This window comes from Suillus bovinus (genome assembly GCF_016758785.1).
Source record: "Suillus bovinus strain UH-Sbo-P2 chromosome Unknown EDB93scaffold_197, whole genome shotgun sequence".
Taxonomy (NCBI): domain Eukaryota; kingdom Fungi; phylum Basidiomycota; class Agaricomycetes; order Boletales; family Suillaceae; genus Suillus; species Suillus bovinus.
Genome location: NW_024542253.1, coordinates 1 through 18,791, shown reverse-complemented (window position 1 = coordinate 18,791; position 18,791 = coordinate 1). Strand labels below are relative to the sequence as shown.

The 18,791-nt window shown below is 46.0% G+C and overlaps 5 protein-coding genes across 5 annotated transcripts; 2 read left to right on the top strand and 3 right to left on the bottom strand.

Moving 5' to 3' along the window:
* Nucleotides 1–256: 256 nt before the first annotated feature.
* Nucleotides 257–3,311, top strand: EDB93DRAFT_1109721 (uncharacterized protein; the record flags this gene model as incomplete). The annotated part of the gene is made up of 7 exons (XM_041448015.1): nucleotides 257–755; nucleotides 948–976; nucleotides 1,020–1,133; nucleotides 1,189–1,253; nucleotides 1,303–1,461; nucleotides 1,574–1,668; nucleotides 1,822–3,311. The coding sequence occupies 7 exons, from the start codon at nucleotides 257–259 to the stop codon at nucleotides 3,309–3,311; spliced, it is 2,451 nt and encodes an 816-aa protein (XP_041300717.1).
* Nucleotides 3,312–6,001: 2,690 nt separating this feature from the next.
* On the bottom strand, nucleotides 6,002–8,692 carry EDB93DRAFT_1243842 (uncharacterized protein; the record flags this gene model as incomplete). The annotated part of the gene is made up of 9 exons (XM_041452193.1): nucleotides 6,002–6,072; nucleotides 6,109–6,357; nucleotides 6,416–6,587; nucleotides 6,642–6,817; nucleotides 6,845–7,018; nucleotides 7,100–7,618; nucleotides 7,694–8,108; nucleotides 8,159–8,449; nucleotides 8,489–8,692. The coding sequence occupies 9 exons, from the start codon at nucleotides 8,690–8,692 to the stop codon at nucleotides 6,002–6,004; spliced, it is 2,271 nt and encodes a 756-aa protein (XP_041300716.1).
* A 1,178-nt stretch (nucleotides 8,693–9,870) lies between these two features.
* Nucleotides 9,871–12,120, top strand: EDB93DRAFT_1109719 (uncharacterized protein; the record flags this gene model as incomplete). The annotated part of the gene is made up of 11 exons (XM_041448014.1): nucleotides 9,871–9,883; nucleotides 9,945–10,088; nucleotides 10,142–10,234; nucleotides 10,352–10,449; nucleotides 10,506–10,592; nucleotides 10,645–11,061; nucleotides 11,123–11,269; nucleotides 11,296–11,427; nucleotides 11,555–11,749; nucleotides 11,799–11,968; nucleotides 12,030–12,120. The coding sequence occupies 11 exons, from the start codon at nucleotides 9,871–9,873 to the stop codon at nucleotides 12,118–12,120; spliced, it is 1,587 nt and encodes a 528-aa protein (XP_041300715.1).
* A 1,063-nt stretch (nucleotides 12,121–13,183) lies between these two features.
* Nucleotides 13,184–15,798, bottom strand: EDB93DRAFT_1235576 (Alpha/Beta hydrolase protein; the record flags this gene model as incomplete). Its single annotated transcript, XM_041451353.1, has 16 exons — nucleotides 13,184–13,609; nucleotides 13,667–13,688; nucleotides 13,740–13,869; nucleotides 13,924–13,931; nucleotides 13,980–14,000; nucleotides 14,063–14,281; nucleotides 14,332–14,363; nucleotides 14,416–14,626; nucleotides 14,681–14,762; nucleotides 14,820–14,891; nucleotides 14,940–14,961; nucleotides 15,010–15,240; nucleotides 15,292–15,346; nucleotides 15,403–15,461; nucleotides 15,517–15,620; nucleotides 15,675–15,798. The coding sequence occupies 16 exons, from the start codon at nucleotides 15,796–15,798 to the stop codon at nucleotides 13,559–13,561; spliced, it is 1,443 nt and encodes a 480-aa protein (XP_041300714.1). The 3' UTR covers nucleotides 13,184–13,558.
* A 1,736-nt stretch (nucleotides 15,799–17,534) lies between these two features.
* On the bottom strand, nucleotides 17,535–18,505 carry EDB93DRAFT_1109717 (uncharacterized protein; the record flags this gene model as incomplete). The annotated part of the gene is made up of 4 exons (XM_041448013.1): nucleotides 17,535–17,755; nucleotides 17,891–17,997; nucleotides 18,119–18,191; nucleotides 18,256–18,505. 4 exons carry the CDS (start codon nucleotides 18,503–18,505, stop codon nucleotides 17,535–17,537), a joined length of 651 nt encoding a protein of 216 aa, XP_041300713.1.
* Nucleotides 18,506–18,791: the final 286 nt, after the last annotated feature.

Sequence of the window (18,791 nt, the reverse complement as noted above, 5' to 3'; positions counted from 1 at the left end):
ACATCTAAGGACATGGGGAGGACAGATGGACGGGCATGCGGACGACACTAATGCAGATGTGCAGTGCGCGCAAAGTGTGAGTGGCTGCATGTGGAATCTGCAAAGTAAAATATATGAAGCGCTACTACGCAAGACGTATCCTTGGGATTAGAGCTGGAGTGTGTAGGGAAAGTGGGAGAAAGTGGGAGAATTCGAGGGAAGTGCCTGTGGAGACACAAGGCTCTACACCGCAGCAGGTGGTCACCTTATTGACAACATGTCCCATGTCCCACCTCCCCTCAATCTTATCCCACCAACACCACTAAAAGCTGATGACGATGCTTCTCCACATAGCACCCAAGGTGGCCACACATTTACAAGGGCATCGGGTCAGCAACTGGACTTAAGCTACCACCCCGCCAATGGCATTCAAGAGCGGTTCCCGGAAAAGAATTCCAACCACATTGATCACAAGTCAGGTGGACTGGAGCAATCCTTGATGGGGCGAAGGTCATCAGAGGCCAATGAGAAGCTCGAAGAAGGATTTGCACTGCTTGATCACATCTTCAATGACTTAACCAAGTCTACCATGATGCCAACTAATCAGGTGATCAACACATTCCTGAAGAGTCATGGACAGGAGGTTCACAGCAGGAATTATTGGAACATTTATGCAAACTACTTCAAGGCGTACAAGGAGCGAGAACTTGCGCGGCTCAAGAACGGTAAAGGTAAAGGCAAAGAAACTCAAAATGTAGAGCTTCATGGTACACCAGGTAAGTGAACACAAATATGTAGTCTGGCAGCGTCTAACTTATAATCCAGGTATGGCTGTGTGAAGGCTCTGCTACGAAAAATTCAAGGAGGCATTTCCTGACGACTACCAAGATATTCTTAGTGCTTACAACAAAGCAAATCACATAGGCTCAGCTTCAACTCTGAATCAGCATCAACAATCATTCCAAAAGCTCTACAGACGAGTAGCAAGCTTGGTATGGTATTTCTCACAATGATTGAGAGCAAGCTAACATTAACTTTAGCTCGATTCTGCTTCAATGAGATTTGGATTTGAGGCAGCTGTTGTCTTTTGTGGCAATATCATCAACCAGGATGCCTCTCTGGATCATGTACACACAACGCAGTCTGCTGCAGGGGTCAGTTGTTGTTGTCCAAAAATCTTTTCTTATCTTTGTTGATTTGCTCTATCAGGTCTTTGAGATGCACTGCCATGCAAATGACGATACCATCATTGGGCATCTGAAAGCTCATGCGTTGTAGGTCTCAGATGTCACTTTTCTTACTTCCCTTGTTGATCACTTACAGTAATGCAACGTCACTCTCAGTGGTTGAAGACACATTTTGTGAGGGTGAAGATGACATCTGCGATGGGGATGCTTCATTCTTGAAGGATGACATGCCTGACATTCAAGCTATTGGGGATCCACTCAAGTGGCTCAAACAAGAACTCAGCCTGACAAGTTGGTAAGTTCTTTGTGATCCATAATTCATGCTCCAATTTACGAATGGCTATACTAGACAATCTCGATGGGAAGTTCACCTCTTATAAGAACTTCCCATGGATCATGATGCCCAGTGTACTCGCCAATGAGAACCTTTGTATCAAGGGATACCCAGCACATAAATGTCTATTACCTGGGAAATACCATAACATTAATGCAAAAAGCAAAGGTATTGGAGGGTTGACCCAGAAGGAAGTCTGTATACTTGTAGAGGCTCTGAAGGTGGGAACAATGTTAGTGGTTAAGGTCCCAAAAGTGTCATGAGGTATGTTTAAAGTCGTTGACACTGCCATAGCACTTTCATTAATATTTGACATCATAGGGGCACTGATTGCATCAGAGATCCCTATGATCACTGGTGAAGCACCTCCTTCAGACTACCCTCATGCTAGAGCCCAACAAATGTTTGCCAACTGTCACACAGACTATAATGGACCTTCTCATGTGAAGATCAGCACTGCAACTACCAAAGTCAAGAAGACTCAAAACACCCGCAAACTGCCCTCAAATTCTCAACAGGAATCTACTACCACTGGACTTCTACTGCCAAAGCCTCCTCCCTCGCACCTATTTATAGTGGTTCCTAGGCCTCCATCAGCTTCTCCAAAGCTTTCGCCAGGACTTCTACTGCCAATGCCTCCCTCGCACCCATTTATAGTGGTTCCTAGGCCTCCACCAGCATTGCCAAAGCCTTCGTCAACTGATGTGATCAAGCTTTACATATCCGAGTCCGAAGATGAGCCTCGTGAGATGGTACCTGAGACAGGATTTGAAGATGCATTTCAGGGGGAAAAGAGAAAGGTGGCAGATAGTAGGCCACATCAAGTGTTGAAGAGGTGCGCGCCATCTGCTGAGGATCAAGTGGAGACGAATGTGACAAAGAAAAATGTGAAGGCCCAGACTAAGAGAAAGGTTAAGGAGAAGGTCCAAGGAACTATGAAGCCATTGCCTGCTCCAGGGGCACCTCCCATAAAAGGTGGTCCTTTGTCACCTCTGACTGTATCATCTTCAAGTGATGAGCTGCTTGCTCGTGTAGGGACATCTCAACTTCAGCATGCCAAGAGGCTTCGAGATGGCCCCATCAAACCACACCCGATCATTCCAGGATCTCGGTATATTCTGAGCCATACACATCGCATAATGTATAGCGATGAGTCAGAAGAGGGTAACAAACATGTTGCCAAACAGGTTGCCGAGAAGGCTGCAGATGCTCCTGTCATACCACCTCCACTGGCAAACGTGCAGCAGGCAATAAATGAGAAGTACTCATCAGATGCCATTGCCAGTGAACAAGGTCCAGTGCAGTCACCAATTCCTCAGCACAGACCATTGTATGAAGACAATTCACACCAAGTTCTTCATCACACCTCCAGTGAGCCTGTTGACTGCCTACCTGAGCCTAGCGACCCTCCCCAGCACATTCCTGAGCCTAACAACCCTCCCCAGCATGGTCCCAAGCCTAATGACCCTACCCAGCATGGTCCCAAGCCTAACAAACCTCCCATGCGCCTCTCCAGAGACACCAGCCGGAACCCTTCTGACCACGATCAACGTGCACCTCATATGCCCTTCACACACAATCTTCCACTGGCAGAGCCTCAGCACCTAGAGTCCCACGAGCCTGTTCTTCGCACATCTGGTTGGCATGAGCCTCCTGATCGTGGATATGACACTCGGGAGACTAAGCGAAATGATATTTGTAATGGGCCTTACTACCCTCACAATCCCATTCAGTACCACCATGGTCATGATCGTGATGATACTTACACATGCGAATTATCTCCTTGGAATCATGATGGAGTCGTTACATAGGATGGACTCTATGGTTGAGGTGTACATCCCCATGACAGCTTTCATGATCGAGAACCATCTCCCATTGTTGCTATGCACTTGAATGAAGAGACTTGTTCTGCTTATTCTGGTGGTTATAGCCCCATTCCCGGTGTGTATACTTATGAAGTTGACACACGTCGACGGCATGCTCCATACCATGACAATATGGGAGGCGGAAGGGGGTATCAGGATAGACAAGAACCGTGGAGGAGACTTCAAGACTCACGAGGGATGGATCATGACCCACCTTTTCCTTATCACTATCGTGATACTCCAGCCCCTCGGACCTATAGACGCGATGACCATCACCATGACCGCAACCCAATGTCTCATGAACGCGAGCCTTACTTGGACTTCAGACCCTCTCCAAATGCTCAGCCTGGGCCTTCCTTGTCTCGTGAATGTGAAGATTACTTGGATTCCAGATGTTACAAGAACATCTAGATGCTTGGGCCCCTACCATTTTTCTCCTCATCCTCCTCGTATCAGCCCTCACATCATACCCTTACCCCGACCTCACCCTCGTCATCCTCGTCATCCTCGCATTCCCTTTCGCCCTCTACCTGTCGCTTCAGCAGAGCCAGTACATCTGGCCGGATCCTTTCGCTGACGAAGCATACCCATGCACCGTTCCGCCACCTGACTGATCCTGTGGACAGTCCCCTTGCCCTTACCGTCTGGACGGTAACCTATGATATGATGCACGACGCATCCCCTTTGCCCTTTTCCCTTTCTTGGTCTCTGACTCGGTGCGCAGTTGGACATGCAACTTATACTTAGCTCCGCAGCTGCACGATCGTGCCCCTGCGCGTTTCACTTCTTGTTTTGATCTTTGAACTCATTTTCTTATCAAGCACGTTCTGGTTCACCCGTGTCTCACCCCGAACGTGCCTTCCTGTTATGGTCATGCCCTTTATCAATTACTTCACTTGGTAGTACGAGTTATCACCCACTAATACGCCTCCTGTCCTCTATATAAACTCGCTACCATGTACCATATTCCCTAACTTGAATCTACTTGGTTCTTGACCTCCTACTCTCACCAGAGTGATCCTTTCTGCCTTGCCAGCAGTCTATATTCTATCTTCTTATCTGCTCTTCGCAGATAAGCCTATAGTCTCAATCTTTACTCATCGACTTCGTCGACGAGCAAAGCCCCTGTTAACTAGTCGGACTTCTGTCCTTCTAATTAACGACGATCTTACGATTAACCTTCGGGTGGCGTAAGCCTTGGCCGATATAGCTTATCGTCTCACACCCGCTTGACATAAGCTACCTGATTTGGACATAGGCGTCAAATCTTACTTGCCGAAGCCTCACCAAGTAAGACCCCTAACCTTGGGCTAGCCCAAGGACGTCCTCGACCGTTGACGACACACACTCTGTTTGAGCGTCGCCAACAGATACCATCCAAGTCGTAACACCAGATGCTCTATCCCAAGATCTGTTGCCATCCCAACCAAGAATGTTCCTGTTCAGCAACAATGGACCTATGTTCCTGTTACAGTGGAGGAAGAAGTTGAATGTGACCAGGATTCTGACGTTATTCCAGCCTTGGATATTGTCATTGAACATTCAGCAATGTACACATCTATAGAAGGCAAGGTTGATGGATGCAAACAACCCCCACAAACACTGGTTTTGGCTCATTCATCAACTGAATCTGGTCATTGGGAAGGTGCTATGCATAAAGAACTGGCCTCGCTACATAAGAAAGAGGTTGGTGTTCTTATACCACTTCCACCAGGGAGAAAGGCAGTTGGCTCACGATGGGTATATTCACATAAATATGATGAAGGTGGCCAGATTACTCGACACAAGGCCCGTCTTGTCGTGCAAGGTTTCTCACAGATCGAGGGCTTAGATTACACTGACACTTTTGCACCTGTTGCGAAATATGACACAGTACGTGCACTACTCTCCATGGTTGCCAAGTTTGATCTTGAACTTGACCAAATGGATGTAAAAACTGCCTTCCTTAATGGCGACCACAATGAAGAAATTTATATGTGACAACCACCTGGTTTTGAGGACTCAGAGCATCCAGATTGGGTGTGGAAACTCTTAAAGGCCATCTATAGACTCAAACAAGCTGGTCGTCAATGGAACAAGAAACTTGATGACTTCTTGCGGAAGGAAGGTTTCAATTTTGTCCACAGTGAGGCAGACTACAGTCTATATGTTTTGCACAAGGACAACAAGGTCATTTGGCTCCCTGTTTACATTGATGACATGTTGCTCACTTCAAACTGTTGAAAATTCCTTGATGTTTTCAAGTCAGATATGAGCAGATGTTTCGAAATGAAGGACCTTGGTGAAGCATGCCATTTTTTAGGAATGCACATCACTCATGACCGTCTCAAATATCTTCTTACCATCAACCAATCTTCCTTCCTCAAACAGATTCTGAACGAGACTTGCATGTCGGACTGCTGTCCAGTATTCACTCCTTTGGCTCCAGGTATCTCAATGATGAGAGCTTCCGCTCCTCTTAATGAGTCCGAGGCACAGCAATTCATGCATATGCCATACACACGAGTTGTTGCATCAGTAAAACCCTCCCGGGTGAAAATTGTGCTAAAAGATGTTATTCTGATAATTCTATCTAATTTCAAGTTTTAGAAATAAAATGGCTAGAAGACGATAATGTACAATGGAATTATCAAGACTTATTTGAAGATACAGAAAGTGTATCTATCTACATACAAGTTCAACCAAAAAGTGATACAGTCATCTAGAACTGTATCACTCGACCACTCTCATGGGACAATGGCACCGAAATTCAGCAGAAGATGGGCACTCCGCACAATCTTCGACAATGGCACAATGCTGGCCAATTTTGCGCCACCAAGCAAGGAACATGAGACCTTGTAAAGGCCATGGTGTTGATCAGGAGCCAACGGAAACGGCAAGAACCATTTGATATATGCCAGGTGGCTAGGAACCTGGACTGTTGGTGGAAAGAGGAGCAGGAGTGATTTCAAAGGTAATGAGAAAACAGCTCGTACTTGACCAATGTGGAATGCTAGAGCCAGTCAACTGTGAGTCACAATTATCCTTGCGAATACTTGTTGCTGACTTACTTTCTATACCTGCACTAATGGCTTCTGTATTGCCACCAAGGTTCACCAGGACTGTGTCTGAACAACAAGGCAGTGGACCAGAACCTGATCTCTGCTGTGGTCTCGCGTAAACAGAATTCAACGTGATGGTTGTGTTGCCATGACCACGAGCATCGATGGAGACCCACTTGATCTTGTGGAAAACAGGAAGCATTCAAAATGGGAAATGGATGTCACATGCCAATACTTCCAGTGCTCGAGCATGGAGGGGGTTAGGATTCTTGGCATGCCTGAGCTGCATAATATAGCGACTAAGTGCCTCACAGAAAAGGGTAGCGCTGTAGTCATCAACCAATTTGTCAATAGTGACCGCTTTTGCAGTAGGGTGTTTCGGCATAGTCTGAAGCTGGCAGAAGGTCATATCTAGCGAACGTGAATAGTGAGGCTCACACTCGACATCACCAGCAAGTCGCCAGATGACATACTTGTCATGGCGCGGTATTTTCTCTTTGCATTTGAGCCACCATGTCATCTGCACAAACTCGTCCTTGTGATTGGTAGCATGGTAAGTGTCTTTAGCATAGTCAATGTGAAGTCTTTCTGTATGATCTGTATTATAATTATCTGTTGTGCCCAACATCATAATCATGTAAGAGTAGTGGCGAGTCACATGCACCTTCAGTAGATTGAAATTGTTTCAGATACCGAGATCAATGAAAATGTCCTTGTTCTCATGAAAAAGACCGAGTGCATCGTTGAGTAGCTGTAGGGTCTCCAAACTGTGACACAGATATTGTGCAAGGTAGAGAAAATCAAGTAGACCTTGGACGGCTCGTAGAAGTTGGTTTGCGTTAAGATTGTTGGGCAGTTGGATACCAATTACAATACCAAGAAGAAAGCGGCAGATTTGTGAGTGTTCGGTCCCACTGATATGCAACAGGCAGGTGATGCCCTTGGTGAACAGATGTATATGATGGTTGGGAGGAAGACGCCGACAACGAGCATCAATTTTGGCTGCACCACAAGCAGCCATCAACCAGCCTAAGAGATGTTTAATTAATCCTTGGTATAATTGGTGCAATACATCTGGTGTGATTGCACGGAAAACATTTGCAAATGGGAGATCTTCCCAGAAAGGATGAATGATAGGCATGATACCTGCTGCCAAGCAAGCACAAACAAAGGACATATTCCCCTTATCTAGAGTAGTGAGGGCATCCAACACTTTGCGCAAATTTCATAAATGAAACAGTGCTGTATTGCTCCCCGTTTCATCAGCATCAATGTCGCATTTTGGACACTCTCTGAACTTGATCTCAGTAGCAAGGAGCTGTTCTGGGTAGTCACTGATGAAGCTTGCAAACAGTAGGTGGCAACGGCAGAGGGTGCCATCCCCACTCACCATAGTAATCCCATCCAGTCCAACAGATTTTAGGGGAGCAAGAACACAGCTCAAGCAAGCATGGTACAAATTTGCCAAACTTTGGTGGTGTGAGGCTTTGTTAGAGATATGATCGAGGCATGTGCATGGCAAATATGCCAGAAGTATATGGGCACTGTGTGATGGCTTGCGTCGAATTTCTTTTGGGATATTGCTGATGGTGAGATAGACAGGGTAAGCAGATTTGTTGCGGAACAAGGTTACTTGAGTTTTGTCGGACGAGATGATGATTGGAATTATGGTGCCGCCTGGGCTGTGCTGATTGAGCTTTTTCTAAAGTATCAGTAGTATCATATGTTGTAGACATGGTCAATGCTATGCACCTGTGTATCCCACCACCATTTTCCTGTATGCATATCGTGAAACAGACAAACAGTCTCATCCTCGTCAGCGTAATGATGCTCAGGCACAAATGCAAGGTATCTCGTGAACTTGGGATCACTGTACAGTGACTTGATGCATTCAATCACATCATGGTAATAGACGTCAAAGGCTTCTCCTGCAACAATGATTTGCTCTTGTTTGAACTTGGGCCGGCCTGTCGGAAGCTCATGGTTGACGATGGCATTCAGCTTGTTTGCATTCTTGAAAGAGAGCGAGAGGCATTCACTGACCTGTAATCAACATAAACATTCAGATGGTGACCAACTTACCCCCTCGATAGCAAGTAAGTCAGACAAAGCAGCCAAACTGAGCCCACAAAGTTTTGCCCATCTGGCAACCTCCCAATCCATATTAGAAGCAAATGGGTGATATATATTCTCCTGGTCACCATTGGAAAGATGCACACCATACACCACATTGGCAGTATGATTGTTAGAAATAGGTTGCCCGGTACGCGAGTCTGGATAGGGCATGATAACACAACCATGCTGCCCTTGGGCGCATTCTTGAATCTCCTGGTGACCATGGTGTTGTTCTTGACCAGTTGCTTCATCAGCGGCCAAATCTTCCATGGCATCCATGTCACTGTGGTCATATTGCTGTTCAACTGGAGCCTCCCACTCGGGTTTGTTATTTGCTTCATCATACGATCCATCATCCGCATCACTACTGCGGCCAGATCCCTCACGAGTGCACACAAAGTCTTCCATGTCATCAGGCCATTCAAACTCATCCTCAAGATTATTTGGCTCCAATTGCGCCGGTTCACTAGTGTTAGCGTGTATCTGGGAGCATGAGTGATTGTACAGCGCTTGACAATCCGGATTTCAGCTCTTTGCTAGATGCTGACTGAGGCCTGTGACAGTGAAATTGTCTTTCAAACAAGCTGAGCAGCTTGCAGACATTGTGTATGCCCCCGATTAACGATACACGCCCTACACACCCCCGACCAATGATACAAGCCCTAGACAGACACCCCTGACCAACGATAGAGGGTGAGGGAGTAGAGGGTGATAGAGACGCCCTGAGATAGAGGAAGTAGAGCACCTCCGACCAATAATACATGCCCTAGACAGATGCCCCCGACCAATGATACAGGGTGAGGGAGTAGAGGGTGATAGAGACGCCCTGAGATAGAGGGAGTAGACAGACGCCCCTGACCAACAATACAGGGTAAGGGAGTAGAGGGTGATAGAGACACCCTGAGAGGTCAGAGTGATCAGGAGTGATGTTTAGACCCTTGAATTGAATTGAATATACCAAATGGACTGCCTCTGAGGCCCCTTGAAATGCAGGACAACATTATAACTGCCTCCGGCACCCCTTGAACTTTGAGGGTGAAGGGTGAGGGAGTACTATACATGCAAATATCCTAGTGAGTCTGAGGTAAAGGTAAATTCAGAGTCCCTGTAAAATGAACTCACCTAATGACTTGGTTGCCCTCCGATGCACTGCAATGCACTCAACATCACAGTTAAAAATGTCAACACAAAATCTAACAGCATTGTCAATTTTTTATTTCACCCCCCCCCCCCATCCAGTATAACATGTATGCACCTCTTAATTCTTGTGGTGAGTAGTAAAGTGGCAGGTCGAGACGGCAGATTCTCACTGGGCTTGGATAGAGCCCCAAATTGTGAAGAAAAAAGCTATGGAAAAAGCCAGTAAGCAAGCGACTTCAGTAGGCTGTAAATCAGAGAATTCAATGCTCGCCTGCTACTTCAGTTTGGATGCCTGAAAAGTCAGCAAGAAAAGTTCATCAACAGAGAGCACCTCCCAACCCACTGGCAAGTGGGCTGCCCACCAAAGCAAAACAACCAGTATGGAGTGCAATCACTCAGATTGACAAGGGTTTGCCTTCAAAACAGAGTACATCAATAATTCTATCTAAATCACAGGATAAGTACTAACTTTGATGGTAGAGCGTCAGCATACCTTTGGGAGCAAGGATAATGGGGATGATTCTAGTGGCCATGGTAGTGACTCAGAGGACTTGCGACCTGAAAAAACTCGAGGTTAGTTATAGATGACAAAAGGTTTGAATCTTACTCAGATCATTGCAAGCCATCCTAAAAAACTCTGTCGCACTTATGTGATGTGCAATGTGACTGTGATGTTTGACTCTGATGAAGATCTTGAGGACAAGCCGAATGGCATTGATACTGATGCTGACGGTGAGGAGAGTGAGGGCAAAGAACCAGAGGCCACTGCCTTGATGCTCTCAGACAAAGTTAGTAGTAGAATTGGTTTACTTAAGCTGATCTTGTTGATTCTGAGTTTCGGAAGGTGCCTTTGCTTGTAACCAACAATGCCAAGCCTGTTCAATCACATGGCAACTCCCAATCTGCCAGAGAGCGAAAACAAGCCAAGGAGGTGAGTCCATACTATTAAGTAAACTACACTGATACTATGGGACTACCTTAAGACTCCAATGTGGCATGATGTTGACAACGCTGTCTCAGAGTCTATTGCCAGTGAAGAATCTACTACTCATCATGATGGTGATTCCTTGGAACCTTGTGACTCCAGCGACATTGAAGTTGTCCCCGAGCCGAATGTCACCTCTGCAACTCGATTAGCTCAGATGACTGCTTCTCTCGTTCGAACGGAGAAAGGAAATGTTAAATTACTTGATCAAAACCTGGAGACTCAGCGAGTAGTCCAAAATGCCATTATTGACACTAAAGGTCACATTATCTTCGTCAATGCTTACCCTGAGCTCATTGACAAAAACCAGGTATCCCTCCAGTCTTTGCTAATGGTGGTCAAGAATCGCAGCATAAAAGCCATCAAAAAATGTCTTCAAACAGATGCTCAGTATGCTACTCTCCTTGGTAGCTTGGTAAGTCACTTGCATGTCTTGATTTATGAATTTTTGTTAACTATCATTTGTATTACTTGAGGTGGAGCCCTGGATCCCATTATTGCAGCGTGATCTGAAAGCCACTGCATGTGCGAACATCAATAGCTACTTCCGTCTCAGCAACAACATAGTCAAGGCGAAAAAACTTATGGAGCAGCATGCATATGTATATGCCTTGAGGTTTGATGTAAGTTCACTCTGTTTATTCTTCAGCTCAAGATCTTTGCAACACTCAGGAGCAGGTTCTTTATCATATTCCCATATCTTCACTCCTTTGCCAACGCTCAGGAGCGGGTTCTTTATCATATTTCATATCTTCGCTCCTTCGCCAACACTCAGGAGCAGGTTCTTTATCATATTTCCATATCTTCACTCCTTCGCCAACACTCAGGAGCGGGTTCTTCATTGTATTCTCATATCTTTTCTCCTTCCTTGACCATTCTATTCTCTAACTAACTTCCCTCTTCAACAGTCCAACGATGATGCTTTGCCCATAGGGAAAAAGCCCTACCAGGGTGAACCACTAATTTTTCTGTTATACAATGGAGTCTTCGATGGTGCGAAGTCCATCGGCATCAGATTTGCAGCACGTTTTGTCGAAATTGTGAGAAACAAGTGCAATTGCCCCGAAGTCCCCATTCCATTGTTGGTGCTTGTGGCAACAGCAGTAATGTCCTTTCCACCAAGTCTCCATGCTGTGCTCGTTCATTTTCAAGATCTACGCGGCCCTTTTCTGGAAGATGCTTGGTTCACCGGGAAAGTTTAACTTTTCTGGGAATCAATTCAGTGAAACATATGTTTTCCATGTCAAGTTCCTCGAGGATTTGAAGAGGGATGCACCTGGAAAGTTTCACTGTATGATGGCTGACATTTTCGAAGCTGTACAGTAAGTTTCGCTGGTGTGGATGGTGCTGTTTTGACATGCCGGATACTGATGCTACTCGAAGGGCTTTGAAACAGAAGGGCAATGATCATCTCACCAGTGAGCATCAAAATGCTCTGTCACTACTTGACCTGGATGGCATGGCCGACGATTAGGTTCTGTAGTGCTGATCCATTCCTGTATATACTGCATTCATTAGTGAATGTACCTAAATTCCTCATACCCTCGTCATCAGCTGTTTGTTGATTACTTTTATACACATCTTTTAATCCAATATTAGTCTTTTATTCTTGTAACATTGCCCGGGACGCATAATCTGTGAACCAATATTTGTAATAATGGCTTCTGCAATTCACCATAATTGTGTCTAGTATCAGCTAATTCTTGATAATTATGCAACACTGACGAGGGGGTAAGAAAGTCCTTCTAAACTACATAATCTTCCTAATTCTCCTAATGCTGCTAATTAGACATAATTCTTGGACTTTATCAAAGATTATCGAAATTTTGGCCAGGAGGTTTTGCCTGATGTGGGGAGCTCAACTTCCTCATGCGTGTTAGCCGTCCTGATATTGCATATGCAGTATCAACACTGTCGAAGTTTCTCAGTAATCCGGGTATAGAACATCACCAACAACTCCATCACCTCCTTCATTATCTTCGTGGAACGACAAACTACTCCTTGACCTTTGGCCTGTCTGATCAAGGACTAATTGGTTACTCAGATTCTGACTTCACATCTGATAAAGATGACAGCCGTTCAATTGGGGGATACATCTATTTTCTTTTCGGTTCCTCCATTAACTGGTGTTCCCAAAAGCAACCTGTTGTTGCTACATCCTCTACCGAAGCAGAATACATTGCCCTTTCTAATGCGGCATGAGAACAAATTCATCTCAGTCAGTTGCTACATGATCTTGGCCTTGACCCATCACTCGTCACACCAACCATACTGTATGGTGATAACAACTGAAGTCGTGCGCTGACGAAGAATCCTCAATTCCATGATCGTGCCAAGCACATTCGCGTCCACTACCACTTTATCCGTGACCTTGTCAATGATGGAATCATAATTATCCCATACATACCCACCCACGACATGATTGCCGATATCTTCACAAAGTCTCTCCCGCGAAAATCCTTTCGTGGCCATCGTTATTCCCTCACTCTTCGCTCATCTTCAAGTGACCCTTTGGCTGACCAGGACGCAGATCAAACATGTATTAAGTGACATGTGTTTGAGTGGGAGTGTCACGATACGTCGTTTGTATGTTTCTATTTTACATACACTATCACTTATCTATACACGTTTTCCTTTCGTTCTCCGTCTCAACTCGCCTTGATAGTCCCTTCGCTCGATAGTTTTGCCCTCAGTCTTTCTAACTAAGACTGAGTCCTTCCTTCCCCGTCTCTAGTCCGAACCTATTCGATCTCTAATACAATTGTGTCCCTGTCGCAGATATTATTTAAATAGAGAAATAGAAAAAACTGTGCTATTGAAATGTGTGAGACATCGTGACACCAAGGCGGTACAAGAACGAGTGTGAGCACTTGAGCATTGGTGACAAGGCAATACGGGAAGCAAGTATTTATCTAAGGAGTGTCTCTAAACCCCATCAGATACTGCATAATCTGGAAGGACGGCTGGAAGTATCCGTCTCTGCGTTAGATGGCGTCTGCACGACGGCATTGTCGACTTACTCCTGGCGCAAACTCAGGAACCCTAGTACGGAAACTATCAGAAACAAGACCCTGCGAATCGCAGTGAACTCACATATGTCCAGCTAAAGCTACCTCGTAATAAGTGAGTCCCCGCTCCGAGTGCATCGACCCGTACGCACCCACGCCATCCACAATGAAGCTGTCATTGGCGATAGGCGTCTGGAATCCTTGCAAACCATTCCCTTAAGATATAATAAGTGAATGGTAGCGTACATCAAACATTAGTAGTCACGCACAAGTCATGCTACAAATGATTCCCGTCGTTAAACTGATAGTGATAGAACGCACTCACTTTTGAATGGTAATTCTGGTTCTAAGTCATCAAACCACTGCATCAGAATAAACGAAGATTAAGGGTCAAAACCGAAGTCATACCCATCAGCAATGAGATTGAAGTCTGCGAGACCGTGCACGATGACGGTCCGCTTGCTTTTCTCGATAACACTCGGTAATACAGTGAATGCAGGGGGCAAGCTGCTGTCGTCATCGCTTTGGAAGACAGAATCGCCGCATATAAACCATTCCGTGTTCACAGGCGCGTGGATAGCTTCCTTCACGTCTGTTAGGTTAAAGTAGACCTGAGACTGGGTGTCTCTGGATCTGTGTCAGCTGGGCTGCATTGGGTTGATCATTGAATGGCTTACAGAAAACCTAGGACATCCCATGGAAGTGGATACTTGAGCGAAACAGAAGTTAATATGTATTCATCAATATCCTTTTCGACTCACAGTGTCCCAGATACGATACACATTGAAAGCAGGGTTTATCATCATTGCATGACCCAAAATATCGTTCCAGACATCGCAGCCTTTGGCAGGATCGGTAGAGTCTCCTGGCAGGGGAAGGAGACCTTTTGGAGGGTATGTGACGTACTTATCCATGTAGCCAGTATAATTGCACGTCGCGGCCGTCTCCTCGAGGCGGTTCATGAACGTCTGCCTGCATCCTATTGGTGAGCGACTTGCAAACTAGGTCCAAGTGAAATGAACAGACTCAAATGAGAAGATGCTAGCGTGTTTTTTCACGAAGTCTACTGCAGGTATTTCCTGGTGCACCACGAACCACGAGATTACGGCTGAGCTTCATGTATAAGCCCTTGAGAAGAGACGGAGCAAGTAAAAATGATATTTACGATCATTGATCCATATCCCTTGCAAAGAGAGGTCTAACTGAGTCGGGTCCTCGTAGATATAGTTTGCGATATCTTCATTGGCGTTAGAGCTATGTTCGAAGAAGATAACTGTTGACTTACAAGGCACGTACATTCCGGCGTACTGAACACAGTCAAAACAATTGCTTTACCGGACTCTCTGAAAACTTACACTTTCGCCCGCTAAATACAGCTTTTTGCCTTTGAGTTCCGAAAAGACCTCAAGGAACTGCTGCATGAAGCCGACGAGTTGAGCAGAAACATCTTCCTCGTTCCGTGCGTCTGGGACGCCTTGAGAAAATCCCGTTCCAATTGGTTGCTCCACCCAAAGGACGGAGGAGAGGTTGGTCCAGCTCCATCGATTCACCGTCGGCTTGGCCTGACCCCAGGACCAACTGAGAGGCTTCGAATATTTCAGTTATGAATCAGTCTTGCCGTCGACAAAGATGCTTACCCCATTCTCTTGCAGCAAACCAGCGAGAGAGGAGCAGCCAGGGCCACCATTAGTCCTTCAGGTAAAACATATCATGTCAGCGGCGATGCGCACGCTGCGCTGATGACGCACCAAAAGATCAAATCATCAAGACTCCCTTGGGGACCGGGAGGGAAAAACCAAAAAAAGAGCTGATATCAAGGATATCAGAACTTATAACTTTTGAAAGACCCCTCATGCACACACCTTACGCGTTTCATTAGGACTGTTGCTGATGGGTAGTAGACCTGCCCAGCTAGGACCAACGTCGAAGTCAACAAGCGGAAGGGATTTGCCATCGACATAAAATTCTGGACGAAGATGGATCAGACGTATTAGACATCTACTTGTAGCATTTCAATCACCTGAGGCTTTTGGGTTCGTGAATGTGATATTCTGAACACCGCTGCTCTTTACGTTCTGAGAGCCACCTGTCTGCCAACGTTTTACTGCCTCGAGTTGGCGTGCGCGGATCTCTTGCTGGGTCATCATGCGACCGCTGGCGGCGACCACTGCAAGCAGGGTCACGAATGCGGTGAGAACATGCATCACCGCAAGAGTTTGTGAGGAGTAAATAGCGAGACGTATGAATGTTTCTGGGGCAACCATTCAAGATGAACCAAATGTATACGAGGTGTGTCGCCTTGGCAGGGAACGTATAGCGCCATGCGGTCTTCACGCAGCCCTACGTGTTCACAATCGACTTGAACCGTTAAACCGTGATTGATACCTTGTGCGTTGCGGTAGAATCGTTGAGCCAACCGGTTTGGCTGAATTAATTATTGTGGTAGTTGGTAGAGCTTCTCTTCCAGAATAGAAACTGGGAAAAACCGGATTCAGTAGAGCAACAAGCTATTAAATTTGAATAATAAATCCGTATTCAATCGAAATTATTCGACTATTACCCACATGCCGTAGCATACCTGACGCCTGGGCTCATCGAAGGCCCACAGCTTGTGAAATTAAAATTTGAAAAGGCAATAAAGGATTCGAATCTACTTTTGGTGGCACCACAGAGCAATCTGTGTCTGAGACGGACATTCATGCTCATAAGTACATCGCGTGACAGTGAATACTTACAGATACAGATGACTTACCGTGACGAATTACATCTCCCATAACCCTTACAATGCACACCATTGATAAAGTCATGTATTTTGATTATAAACCCCCTTCAACGCCAACCACTGATGAAAATATACCCCTACCGCAACCCGAAAGACAATCTTCGAAGCACAAATCTAAAAGGCATCAGCCATCAAAAATTTCGTCTTGCACGATACTTGGTTGAGCGGTAGATTGCGAAAGTGAAACGACGACTCTAATACAGGACTTCTTGTTGGGGAACCATGGTCAAGCGAGAGCGGAAGGATATATGCAGTGACTGGCGCATTTCCACAACCACCGGCGGTTGTCCAATTTGGTTTGCTATACATCGATGAGTTGGCCTTCTTTCAATGTCTTGACACTGAAGTCAATAGTGGATGCAGTGTGCAGCGTACAGTATTCCACCGCCACTTGCGTTTCCACCATCACTTGCGTCGATGCACAACAACATTGTCAAATCACATCATTTAGACACAATTCTTGCTGATGTATTTTCATTGCATATATAGTGCTGCCGTGGTCCGGTTCGGTCCGGTTCAGAGGCAGTTTGATGAGAACCGAGAACAGGACCAAGGTCCGGTTCTACCTTTATCGACGAACCTTGGACCGAACCTTTGCGAACGGTTCGCAGCGGTCAGGTTCAGTTTTTTTTTCGGTTCGAACGCGAACTGGACCCAATTTTTTCTATAGCTGGCAAAATATATATATAATTGAAGTACTTTGACCACAGGCAGCACTACGAGCTCTGTATCCCTCCACAATACTAACAACAGCACCTTTCCCGGCGACGATACACTCCGCTGAGTCACGCGAAGAGAAATATATCAATGTCATTGCACATGTACATACATGGGACAGAACAAGTTGTATCTAAGATGCTTGATGCATCAATGGCTAGTAGATTGGGGGACTCGTGAGGTGGGATGATATGTTGATGGTTAGGGTTGAGCACGGGTGAACCCACAGGTCGCTGAAGCCACACCGCACCTGTACCCGTAAACACCGTACCTGCACAGTACGGGTGGACACTGACCTGCCAATTCTGCGGGTATGAACGGTGTTCGTGGTATACCGCAGTTTTTTCACAGACCCGTGAGTAAGACACTGACATAGTAGTATCACAGTAGCTTACGAAGTGCGGCATCTAAGTCTTCTTCGTTGACAGACTTTGTCGCTGTGTCAATGGCATCAACATCGATTACTGATGGTTCGGGGGATGATGGCAGTGATGGAAATGTCTTTTTCGAGCGCAAGACAGTCAGCTTCACTCTCTTCAAAGGACGGGTAAGCATATCCACACTCTGCTCAACTGCCTGGCTGACAGACCCCAGAGACGATGCTATCGAAGACGATTTTGACGAGTATGATCGGATGGAAGACTCATCAGCCTTCTTTGAACAGCGCTCGAGAGGAAGATGAATAGTATTCTGTGTCATCGACTATCACTTTGAATCGACACTGTTACTCAATGAACCTGCGGTCGAAGCAGGGTGACAGATCCGACTTGGGAGGTTCTTCATGAGTAATGAAATTTTGACCCTCGCATCCTCGGATAAGTTGGGGATCCACACCCATACAACACTGTAAACCACGATGGGTATGCACGGTGTATCGCGTGGGTCTCCATAATCCACACCGTACCCGTACCCGCCATACCCATCAGCGAATAAACCTGCGGGTTTACCCTGTACCCGTGCTCTACCCTATTGATGGTGCGGGAGTGGTGCCTGCCTCAATGAGGTTGCCGAGTCCAAGGAGTCCTGGAGAGGCTGTATCTATATAGGATGGTAAAAAAAAGTAAGTTGCCCAACCAGAGTCGAGTCTAGATGCACAACGTACCTAAAGCATAGTGAGACATCGTTGAAATGAGGAGTTCTGGAGGATATCCAATTGCTCCCAACTCTGCTTCCGAGCTGCGACAAATATCCATCATCAAGTTGCGGCCTTCATAAGATGAGGTAAGAACTTCAGAGAACCGCAAACCTGGAGGGCGCTGGTAACGGTGGAAGGTGCAGACATCAACATAGATGACGTGGCGTGTGATTTTGGGCACTGGTAGCGATGGAAGGTGCATAGACATGGGTGACATGGTGTGTGATGGGTTGGGCACAATGGATGTCAGGTTGGGGAGTTAGGAATGAAAGTTTGAAATCATGGAGGTGCACTCACCAAGGTTAAACAATACAACTTTGTCTCTATATGCCCCACCGTCATATCCGCCCAATCCGCCCACAATGAAGAGGCAGCTTCCAACCTGCGTAGAGGTATACAAACTGGGACCGATGTGTGTAACCGACTGGGCGCAAATTCAGCGCTTCTGTGTGAAGTGTGATTGCCTGATGCAAGTCTTCGTCAGCACTGTTTGAACAGTACAT